Source organism: Castanea sativa, chromosome 3 (assembly GCF_040712315.1).
Source record: "Castanea sativa cultivar Marrone di Chiusa Pesio chromosome 3, ASM4071231v1".
In the NCBI taxonomy this organism is placed as follows: Eukaryota; Viridiplantae; Streptophyta; class Magnoliopsida; order Fagales; family Fagaceae; genus Castanea; species Castanea sativa.
The window spans coordinates 58,550,168-58,562,167 of record NC_134015.1 but is presented as its reverse complement, the minus strand read 5'-3'; the positions used below and the strand labels follow the sequence as shown (position 1 = coordinate 58,562,167).

Here is a 12,000-nt window from a genome sequence, read left to right as displayed (position 1 = left end):
TTTACATGGGTACATAGCCAACCATAATTGAACAAGGTGAGAAACAGCAATTTATAATTCCATCATAAATACTACCCATCATGACCTCTGATCAGACCTCCTAACCTGCATACCACCCCCACCCTGTAGTTTATGGATTCTTATTATTATTGTGTAAAATTTACTTCAATGTCCAAACTGGCATTTCCAAATGCTGTATTGGCTCCTATGGATTGCACGTTGTTGACGATCCAGGCTGCAAGAAAAATTGAAAATAAGTGTTTCTCCTCACTCCTAGACATATGAAGCATGCTAGTTCTATTATGTTTTTGTTGCATATTGCAATCAAGTTTGAGTAAAAGGCATCTTACCACGCAGGCATTTACATCATCGCAGCCACACAATAGCTTCCCATTCAATTTGTCTACAGCTTGAAATGCTCCTCTACCATCACTCCTCTGCATCAATATATAATAACAATAGCTATAATAATAACAATAATCCCAAACCAAAATTTATGTTCCTAGCTAGGAGAACTTTCTGCCATGGAAAATATTCAAATAGGAGGAACCACTATGATGGAAAAATAATAGCTTTACCTTGTAGAAGTCAACAGCAACAAAGTTAGCCCATCGGTTACCAGCTGCTCCATAACATGTTTGAAGCATATTAAGGAGCTCTGGTGAATTGTCGACACATGAGGCTTGCTTAATTGGAGCTGACCTGAAGTAATTTACCAGAACCAAAGACTTAGTTTTGTCATTGAGTGCTGCTGACTCCCCACGGTTAGGACAGCTTCCTGAATGCATTCCATCATCCCCATCTGCAAATCTTAAAACAAAAGAAACTCAAAACACATAACACTATCAATGCTAAATTGAAAGAATGCATCACTGTACATATATTAAGGAGCATAATCCAATTGTTATGTTCTTCACATAGACTGAATTATAAGTTTTGATCCTTTATGTTTGGGGGTGTTTTCATTTGGATGAGTGGTAGGATGATTTAAGCTTTTTATTCAGCTTATGTACAACTCTTTTAAAGGTTTACCTTTTTAGGTGTATAACTGTACTTTTACCCAAAAATTAATAATTTTTCATTTTTGTCCCTTATAATGAAAACAGACAACATGAGGGATGATAAAAAAAAAAATTGAAGTGTAATTTAGTCTAACATAAAATGTATTTATGGAACATCATGTTGTTTCTGTCCTTGGACAAAAAACATGTTGACTTACACATATTTTCTACCATGAAGTTCCATTGATAAGCTATTCCTTCGCTTTCTTGCTTTTGTCTCTTGGAGGTGAAGACAATAAGCCTTTGATTATTAGCTACCATATCTTTGACAAGAGGCCAATCTTGACCATTTTGAGGCATGTTTGACACTGGAAACCAGTACTTCGTCAAACCAGAAGCATTAAAAACCTTTGTTAATCCATTTGGGGACTCTACATAGTCTTCCAAAATTAGAGTTATGATTTCTGATGGATTTGCTCCTAAGAAGGCTTCTACTTCCTTCAAAGTGTCTATAGCAGGGCTCTGTAAAAAGAAAAGAATCGAAACCAATATTATTTTCACCATGAATTAGTTCATTGAAACATTATCAACCATTCTACTCTTTTATAGTACAAGCTATCAACTCTCTATATAAATTTGTAACCATATCACCAAGTTTTCTTGTGTAGAGCATAGGGAAGTGAAAGTGAGGTTTACGAATTGCTTACAAAGGCAGTAAAGTCATAACATTTTCCTTCAAATGAATGGCACAACCAAATGTCATCCTTGAAGTCATATGTGTCCAACATTAAGGCTCGAACTCCATCCTGCAAAAAGACATATAAAGTATAATTAAGTTATCAAAGGTTAAAATCTAAGTATAGTTCCTTAGGTGATTCAATTAAATTTAAATACACAGTTCCGTTTACTGATACAGTGCAAAAAACTGTTATCTTTAAGGACAATTAAATTCATTGCAACCATGTGTTTAAACTGAATTAGAGATTTTAAGATACACTACTTAAGGTATTATAACTAAGTTTTACTCTTAATTAAAACAATCTATGAAAGAATGGACTTACATTTAGTTGTTGTGTGATACTGTCCTCTTGATTTGGCAATGCAAGTCGAGGAATCCCGGTATGGGATGGTTCTCCAGCAATGGCAAAAGAATTGTGGGTTGTCAAATATGCATATTTGTTGAAAGGTAAGGAATTGTTCTGTCGCAAATTAAGTTTGTTAGTATGTCATATTTTAAAGTGAGAATAGTATTACTTGAAATCTGTAGCCACTAAAGCCTCATTAGGCTGTAATATTTTGGGACACAACTTATTTGTTCGTGGGCTGGGTCTTAATCCAATAGATTAGGCCCCAAACTTCACCTGGATACTTCCCTTTTCCTTGTGTTTCCCAGTGTTTTAACTCTCTATCCCTCACTCTCCCAACTTTTTCGAACCCCCTAGCCCTTACCATCTTTCTTCTTTTATAGGCTCTTGTGAGTGGAATGATCATCATTGTTTTCCCACTTTGCACACATTCCTACGTTCATTAGAATCCCAAGGGATCCTCGCGACTTTTGAGGATTCTCTTGAAACTTATTCCAGACGCTAGACAGTGTTCGGGGGTGGTTCCCTAATGGCACTATTAGACCCCAACTACCATATCTCTGGGTGCGTGTTGCACCCCGACTGCCTTGTTACCAACCCACATCTAGCCAACCACTTAAGAGTCTCACAGGTCGACTTCCCCTCAATCACAATCTTGATCTTGAGGTTGGGCCCTTCGTGACAAGGCCCAAGTCCAACTCTTCCCTGGTGTCCCAAACCCAATCAGTTTGGTGGGCCTTGGGCCTCAAGTTTGACTCTAACCAAGGTGGCATACATGGCCGTCCGGGCCCAACTCACCCACAAAATCAATTTTGAACTTTTTGAAGAGCCACTACCATAAATTTCAAGTGGTGACTAGCATCTCTTTATTGGCCAATCAAATTAGAATGGGACATCTATGTTCATCCCAATTCAACAATTATTGACTAGTCATTAATCTTTTAGTCAATAACTAAAGTTTTCCTATTCATTTTGTTTTCTCTTCAAAGTTTTCAATATAGTGAGGGAAGCAAATTCATAGAACCAATGACAAGGATTTCCAAGAGTTTGCAATCACAAAGAGAGATCGACATCATGACAAATAGGGGTGTGCAGCCAACCTACCAAAATCAAATCAACTCAACCCAACCTGCCAAGTTAAGTCAGTTTCTAGGGCTTGGTGAATCGGGTTGGGTTACAAAATTTTTTTTGATAGCGGGTCGGGTTGGGTTCAGGTCATAAAATATTAAGCCCGCCAAACCCAACCCGACCCACCCATATATTTAATATATATATATATATATAAAATATTATATAAATAATAATTTTTTTAAAAAAATAACTAGCTCTTTCTATTCTATATAAAAGCCAATCAGTTCACATAAATTCTAGTAAATTACTATTGTTGTTTAGTCATTAGTGTTGTTTGCCTTTAAGAAGTTACATTGATACTAATATTTAGATTTTTTTAATATATTTATATTTATATATTTTTCTGCTTAATTTAATAATAATAATAATAATAATAATAATAATTGTCCAACATATGGGTTCAACCCAACCCATGTGAGTTGGGTTGGGTTGGATTAGACTTATGTGATAGGTTGGGTTTGGGTTGAATTTTTTTTAACCTACCATGATAGGTGGGGTCAAAAAATCCCCTTAACCCGACTCATGCACACCCCCAAATTGACAAAGTCTACAAAAGATTCATATAGAATGAGATTCAAAATTAGTTATTGACAACCGTTTAATCAAAATGTGTATGTTTTGGAAGACAGTTAATAATATTTACTTAATATAATCATGTTGAAATACTTTACACTTGAAGAGAAGAAAATAAAGTAGCTGATTTTTGGTTATGTTGGGATTGAGACTTTTTTTTAATTTATTTATTACTGTTTTTTAAATTTAAAGACAAGAAACCTTACCAAGTAGGTCATCCTTTTTGGACCCACATATACAGCCACACTTGCCGTAACCTTGCATCAATTTTTTTTTTTTTGATAATTTGAGAGAAAATTTTGAAATCTATACCTTTTTATCAATAAGATCATCAATCCCATATTAAAAAAAAAAAAAAGATTGAGCTTTAATGATAGAAAGATATAAATTTCAAAATTTTTAACTAGTATATATATATATATATATATATATTTTTTTTTTTTTTCTTACAACATGCTGGGGTAAGGAGATTTGATTCATTTGAATTTAGGTTCTCTTCCATTGGATAACTGACCAGTATCACTGAGGTACAAGACTGTTAACAAACCTTTTTTACAGAGAGAGAGAGAGAGAGAGTACCAGCAACTTGAATTGGTCTGTAAAGGTTGATCTTATGCATCTTTCACGATGAAATCTTATAGGACAAGAGCCACACAATAGACCAGCCGCACAATCTGGAGTTGATGAGCATTCCTCTAGGAGCTGCTACAACAGAAAAATACAACAATATTAGCTGAAATTATGCATCAAATTGATATCACTTTGTGCAGTATTACTATACATCATAGAACAAAGAGTTAGACCTTGCATCCTCCATTGGAACATGCATCAACGATGGCAGTAACACTGAGAAGAACTGAAATTATAACCAAGGGAATGCTTTCCAAGAGACCCATTTTGGAGCAATAGCAAAGTATTGAAGTTTTGAAAGAATATTTATGTAACTGATGAAATTAAATCGTTACTGACATTTTATAGCTGACAGTGTCCAATATTCCATGTTCAGCAAAAAAAGGCCGATGTTCAATGAGAGTTCGAAATTGCACTTGTGTGGCTAAAAATTGCTGAGTCAAACTCAAATAGTAACTACAGGTCTTGGGAACCAAAAAAAGCATAGAAATCTTAACATCACATTGTCAATATGGAAATCTTTTTTTCTCATGAAAAAATATTCAATTTATCATTGGATTCTTGAAGGTAATTATAGGTCTTGGATTATCCCAAAAAAATATACTACTTATATGACTTGGTCAATGATAATTTGTGGCCGTCATTATCCATAGAAAACATGATGAGAAATGTCATGTCATCAATAATTTTATAGCACTTTCACAATAAATTCTAAATGACAAACTGTTATTGGCTGTTTCTAATAGGGAAAAAAAAAATTAGTGGTGGGTTCTCATAATTTATTAGATTCTTACTCATAATCTATCCTAAATTCTTGCATCCTCTGTATATGCTTTTATATTAATGTCTAATTGCCATTTCTGTCAATATTGTTAACCAAATTGAGTCATTGCTCTTAATTTAAAAAAAAAAAAAAACTGACTCATTGCTCTTGAAGAAAAGAGAAAAAGTGAAAGTACAAAAATTGATATTGTCATCAATAAACACATGTCCAAAACTTTGATATGAAGACCCTTTTGTAAGTGCTAGTATTGCAAGTCTTGTCTTCCCACTCCCTCATTCTCTATCCCCTATGTCTTTTGTCTATATTATCTATAATAAAAAAAACTCTGATATGAAAATTATTAAATATATTCCTAAACATGGGTCACACCATAAAATAAATAAATTAAAAGGATTCATTTCTCCAGGTAATTATACATATATCACAACTTAATAGGGTTCATCAATTTATTAATTTAGGATTCATTTCTCTAGGTAATTATAAATATATCACAACTTAATAGGGTTCATCATATTAATTTTTTTTTCCTGATTCTCTAAAAAAAAACTTGTGCCAACTGCACACCCTTGTAGTTGTATGCAAGATGATACTTCACTATACAAAAAGTGCTTGAGAGTTTTAGGGGAGGAGGGATTCAAAGTTGTAGGATCAATAGTATATTTATTTATGTTTTTCTAATTTTCTCAACAAAATTACAATTTAGGCCGACTAGTTCTAAGGTATATACCTAAATTTTTAGCCTATCTTGCTGCTGACCTGCTTTTGGTTATTTCTTAAGAGTGTTGATCCACTAGTTAGGTTAAGAGTGATAAAGATCCTTTAAAGTTCTAAGGTAACTTAGTTATGGAATTACTAAAATCATATCCATCAAGTTTAAAATTAGTGGATTGGATTTTGCCACCTCATCATTATTTAAACAAAGTTGACTATCACTATTTTGATATATATTTAAATTATAAATGGAGTGATGAAATTTAATCCACTCATTTTAAAATAGATAGATAAGATTTTAGAAATTTAATGGTTGAGTTGTCCAAAAAACTTTAGAGGATCTTAATTTAAAGAGAAAGAAGTTTAATGTGCCTTTTGGAGGAAGGAGAAGAGAGAATAGACTATAGAGGTTTTCTCTTCAATTCATTGTTTAAGGTAAAGACGATAAATTAAGTTAAGTTGTTGTTAGGATAGCTTTTTTTTTTTTTTTTTTCATCAAATTTGAACCACATACAATGGACACCATAAATAATGTTATTACCATTAGATTATCACTTGAAACCTTGTTTTTATCCTTTAGATAAAGATAATTTTGATTTTTAAGACTACAAGTTTCAGCCAACCTCATTTAATTTTGAGCATGAAGAGAGGTGAGTCAAAATTTTGATTTTTATTCTCCAACATGCTTGAAATTCATTTAGGTTTCAATTTGGTTCCACCCAATCCACCAGATACAACTTTCTCAAATCAATCGGGCAGTTTTGTTAGGCATATTTGATTTTTGAGCACTCCTAATTCCTCCAATCCCTCCTTCTCATTAGGTTTCCAATCAGGAGATCTTGCTCATCCTAACCTTCCAATGATCAAATCCCTTCCTCCCAATTAAGGGATCTTTATATTCTTTACATGATGAGAAAAAATTACATAACCAATTGAGACTTAAATGGTTAGGTCCACCGATTTAGTTGTCCAGTCTTTGAAACATAATGGATAGAACTTGGAACTTAGGTTATGTTTGGTAACAGTTTTTGTTTTCTATTTTCAAAACTTGTTTTTGAGAATAAAAAAAAAAAAACAATTTTCTCGTATTTTTTAAATTAAGAACTTGTTTGGTTATTTGAAACTAAAAAAAAAAAAAATAGTTTTTTGAAGAAAAAAATAGAAAATACTAAAATATATTGTTACTAGGATTTGAACTCTAATGCTAACTCATTAAATGAGACTGATTCATTAAATTAAATGTGTATTTTCATTGACTTTTGAAAATTAGAAATTGAAAATAATTTTTTATATGTTTTCAATTTCCTTCACAAATTGAGGTTTGAGAATAGTTTTTGTTTATTGTCCATTTGGGATTGCCAAACAAGTTTTTTAGCCTCAAAAATTAAAAAAAAATAAAAAAAATTTGAAACAGAAAATAAGAGGAAATAACAGTTACTAAACATACCCTTAAGTGTCCAGTCTTTTAGGCATATTATTTCACACTCTTACTAGGAGGCATCCCAAAAACCCATAAAGTAGTAACATAGCGGATGGAACTTGAAGCCTCATTGTTTATGGCACATTTTTCAAGTTTATTGAACCCACCACCAAAATATCCCGAAATGGACATGAAAGTTCACTTGGTGTATAAAACACTAGTGAATGTTTAGACCCTTGTTGAGGACAAATTTTTCACACCACATGGCTTCATTTCATTGGCAACTCACACCACGTCAACATTATCATGAATTTTGGAAAAATCTCTTTTAAAGCCCAAAAGAGTCCATATTCACAAAATGAAGTCGAAGCCCATGGTCCAAAACTCGTGGCGATGTAATCTCATCAAAGCCCATAGTTTGAGCTCATGACACAACATCTCATTTTTGGCTCATGATCCAAGCTCATGAGTCTCATCGAGGGAATTTTGGGAGTCGTGATTTGGAGGGTTAAGAAGTATGTTCAGTAAAGCTCTAGTGGTTCAAAGTTGATAAAGTAAAAACATGTTGCTTGGCATGTCTTCCCCAATTCCTTGAACTCGGATGGGTCAGTGTGCGATAGGTAACATTTGGTAAACCTATCATATCACATAACATTTAAAATGATAAAACTCCCCATGCTTTTTACATAAAAATTAATATTCATCATAGAATATAAGTTTAAAAATGTAATTATATTATTTTATATAAATTATATTATTATTTTCATTTAAATCAAGTCCAAGCACATGACTAAATATATATTAATATATCATATCTAGCATTAAATGTCCTCCTTACTCTCCAAGATTTGGTTAAAATAGAAAGAGACCATAATTACATCTCTAAAACTTCATTAAATATCAACCAACTAGTCTATGGATTAAACATATAATTTTCCAAAAGATGAAACTTAGCCAAAAATACCAACAGCAACTCTAGAAGAAGCTGCAACAGCTCCAGGAGAAGCTGCAGTAGCTCCAACAGGTTGACACATGTCTTAAAATGACATCACTTGCCCATTAATGCCCAATCCCAGCAGCTTGCTGTCATACCCAAAGAAGTAAGGATCCCATAAAAGAAATCCTACCATTTTAAGCTAAGATCCTTAACCTACAGCTGTAGTACCAGAAATAGAAGGATTCTATAAAGATTATCTTACCATTTTTAGCCAAACCATGAATTTAATATCAAATATTTTCCTCCAGCAAAATATTTATCTTGCCCATTAATGCCCAATCCTAGCAGCTTGCTGTCATACCCAAAGAAGTAAGGATCCCATAAAAGAAATCCTACCATTTTAAGCTAAGATCCTTAGCCTACAGCTGTAGTACCAGAAATAGAAGGATTCTATAAAGATTATCTTACTATTTTTAGCCAAACCATGAATTTAATGTCAAATATTTTCCTCCAGCAAAATATGTCATTCAGATGACATCATCCAGCTATAACAGTTGTGACTGACAGCTGTAACAGCAGCTCCAATAACATTAAAGTCTCAAATTTTTTTCTTTTGGCTAAAAAACAAAAACCCACTAATGAAACCACTTACTTTTTTAAAGATTTTCCCTTATTTGTTGAATTTCCCTTCAACTAATTCTAATCTAGTTACATACTTGGCTCTATATAAAAAGGACCAAGCCACATACCATGGGACACCATCCATCCCTCTCTCATCCTCAATATTCTAAAACTTCATTCACTTTGTTGCACATATCTCTAAACATTTCCATATTTCTCCATCTCCCTTACAAAAATATCTCTTCTTAGATAACACCATTACATCACACCTCTTACACCACACCATTACATACTATCCATCTCTCCCACACTTTAATATTCTAAAACTTCATCATTTTGCTGCCTAAAAACACATCTCCATCTTATTCTTTATTTCTCATACAAAATCTCCCTTCTTAGAAAGCAACATCACCCATGATATAACGCAAAAAACCACTCCAGCAGCTGCTATAATCTCATGTATTTACTATATTTAACCTTTATATTATCTATCTCACACTTCCATATATTTTACAAACATATTCCTCACAAAATACCCATACATACTTCTCATATATCTTTAAACTCCATGTCTTACAAAGTATACGTATACAAAATCCATGTTCAACAAAGCATCTACATATAATTCCTATACATATTACAAACACTATATCTCACAAAATATATATATTTTTTACCGTCTCCACACATCTTGAAACGTATCAAACACTCTTCCAAGAACTTATTACTAAAAGTCCTTTCTCATGGAAGACATATATTTATGATGCTAAAAGTCCTTCTTATGAATGACAAAAACTTATAATACTAAAAGTCATTCTCATGGAAGGCAACATCACTCGTATTTGACTAAAAATTAAAAGAGCATTACGTAGGGAAAGTCATTTATGTGCATAAAGAAAGGGGATAAACTTAAGGAATCTATGCACACGGCTAGACGTACTCTGTCTCTCCCTCTAGTTGCAGCCATTTTTCCCCTTCAATCATGAAGTCACCATGGAAAGACTCATAATATCATATTGTACCGCTAAACTCATTTTATCATGCTGCTGAAATGTCATAAGTCCACTGCTGTTCTATGGTTGGAGCCACAAACTATGAGGATAAGTCATCATATTTTACCTTCAAACTTAGATTATTATGTATATTTTATTCATTATCATTATACCACTCGACTAATGTTATTATACCGCTGGAATGTTAGCAGCTCATTGACACTATATGGCTGGAGCTACAAACTGTGAAGCTTACTAATGATATATGGCTGGAGCCACAAATCATATAAAGAACAAAGTGATGTTGTACAGCTGGAGTAAAAAACATACAAGATAAGTCAAAATCTCCATATCTTCAAGATTACATTATTAAGTACATGTTAATTCATTATTATTGTACCATTGGATGCAACTTACTTTAATATCATCTCACTCTTTAATAAAACATAGTCTCACTAATACTTCATTAATGAATATACATATTAATAAATTGATCTACCACCGTTGCACATATATTATTTGGACATACACCACTTATTGATATATATTATTTGAACATTTACTACCGATTGACATATATTATTTGGACATAAAACATTGTTGGACATACCTTATTTGGACATGGACCATTGTTGGACATACCTTATTATATTGGACATGAATTATATCACAGTTGGAGATGGACTATTGGACTTATCCCATTACTAGACATATGACACTTAATTAATTACATTTTAATGAACATCACTTAACACACGTAATAATAACGTTCAATTCACCATTTAATCAAAGCTATTATGCTAAGCATATAATTTATATATTTCAACCATTATCATGATTCTAAGACTTTGGGTTTTATCTATTCCATAGGCTTAAAATGCACCGGAAGCCATTGGTCTATGTGGCCCAATGTCGAGTTCCGGATTGGACTCCCTAAAACAAATTCAGGTTTAACAAAGTCACACTTCTAGTTGAAGACACGTGGTTACGCGCAAAAATCGCCCTCGACAACCCTCAATTTCAAAAATACCAACACAAGCTTATACTCAAATAATAAATGTGCGAAATGATAAGTGCAAGCTATACCCAAACAAACAAACTACTCTAAGACATAATTAATCACAACCACAGCAGCAATTAAAAGGCAAGAGTAAGGGTTAGAGAGATGCAAACACAAAGATAATATCGGCACGTGTTATCAAAAAGGAAATTGAAGAACTCAGTAAAAACCTCTTTGCCACCCTCCAAGCGGTAAAATGATCTATTAGAAAATTAGTTGGGATACATGAATAGCAATAGACCCCCCAAGCCTAATCTACCCGATGCACCTAAGCCCTCCAAGCCTCTTGCTCCAACAAGGTTAAGCCTAACCGTGTCTTCTCTAACTTTTCGGATCCCGCAATAAGCCCATTGCATCAACCAAATGAATTGGTCCTTTTTGAACTGCTTCCCAAGCACCAAATAACCTTCTCACTATATGGGTATGGTGAGATAAGGATTTGGCTAAAGGTTCTCTCAAGGGTATGTCAATGGAGAGGGTGAGAGTAAAAGAATTTGAGAATCAAAGGTATAAGATTATGGATAAATCATTCTTGTTGTTCTCTAGGGTTTATTTCTCAAAATTCTCTTTGGAAGCTCTCTACATTTCGTGAGTATAAGGATATTGATAGTAGATTATGTGAGGGAATGTGAAAAGTCATTTTTTCTGCAAAATAGGGGGTTCTGGCAACTCACTTGCGACTGGGACAAGTCGCGAGTTCTAGTCACCAAATAACTGACTGACCAGACTGTCCTTTTTGTCCTATAGTGCTCCAGCTATCGTGACCCTTCACCTTCCTACATGCTTCACACGTGTAGCACTTTTGGCGAGTTATCAATCGCGAGTCACTCGCGAGTTCCAATTGCGAGAATGCTCTTGATTGTACACACACTTGAATTCTTCACATTCTCTCACACACAATCCTTACATGATTCCCACCTAAATATAGGGTATCTAATTGTTGAATTACAAGCAAATCTGGTACAAAATAAAGCCAACATATGGTTGAATAAATTCAACCTTACAGGACGATCAAGCTTTTTTTTATTATCCCTTTATTTTATCTCACTTGTTTT

General features: G+C 33.5%; 1 protein-coding gene across 1 annotated transcript; it reads right to left on the bottom strand.

Moving 5' to 3' along the window:
- Positions 1 to 205: 205 nt before the first annotated feature.
- Positions 206 to 4,686, bottom strand: LOC142629245 (PI-PLC X domain-containing protein At5g67130-like). The gene is made up of 8 exons (XM_075803202.1): positions 4,594 to 4,686; positions 4,370 to 4,492; positions 2,063 to 2,200; positions 1,709 to 1,807; positions 1,220 to 1,523; positions 579 to 802; positions 351 to 437; positions 206 to 235 (listed from the first exon to the last, which is right to left on the bottom strand). Exons 1-8 carry the CDS (start codon positions 4,684 to 4,686, stop codon positions 206 to 208), a joined length of 1,098 nt encoding a protein of 365 aa, XP_075659317.1.
- Between the last annotated feature and the right edge of the window lie 7,314 nt (positions 4,687 to 12,000).

Bases quoted from the DNA above. Each gene is read 5' to 3' on its own strand.
- LOC142629245 (XM_075803202.1), bottom strand. From the start codon at position 4,686: ATGGGTCTCTTGGAAAGCATTCCCTTGGTTATAATTTCAGTTCTTCTC. The intron at 2,201-4,369 runs GTACTCTCTCTC...AATTTGCGACAG, and splicing joins CAGACCAATTCAAGTTGCTG to AACAATTCCTTACCTTTCAA. The intron at 236-350 runs GTAAGATGCCTT...TTTTTCTTGCAG, and splicing joins ATGATGTAAATGCCTGCGTG to CCTGGATCGTCAACAACGTG.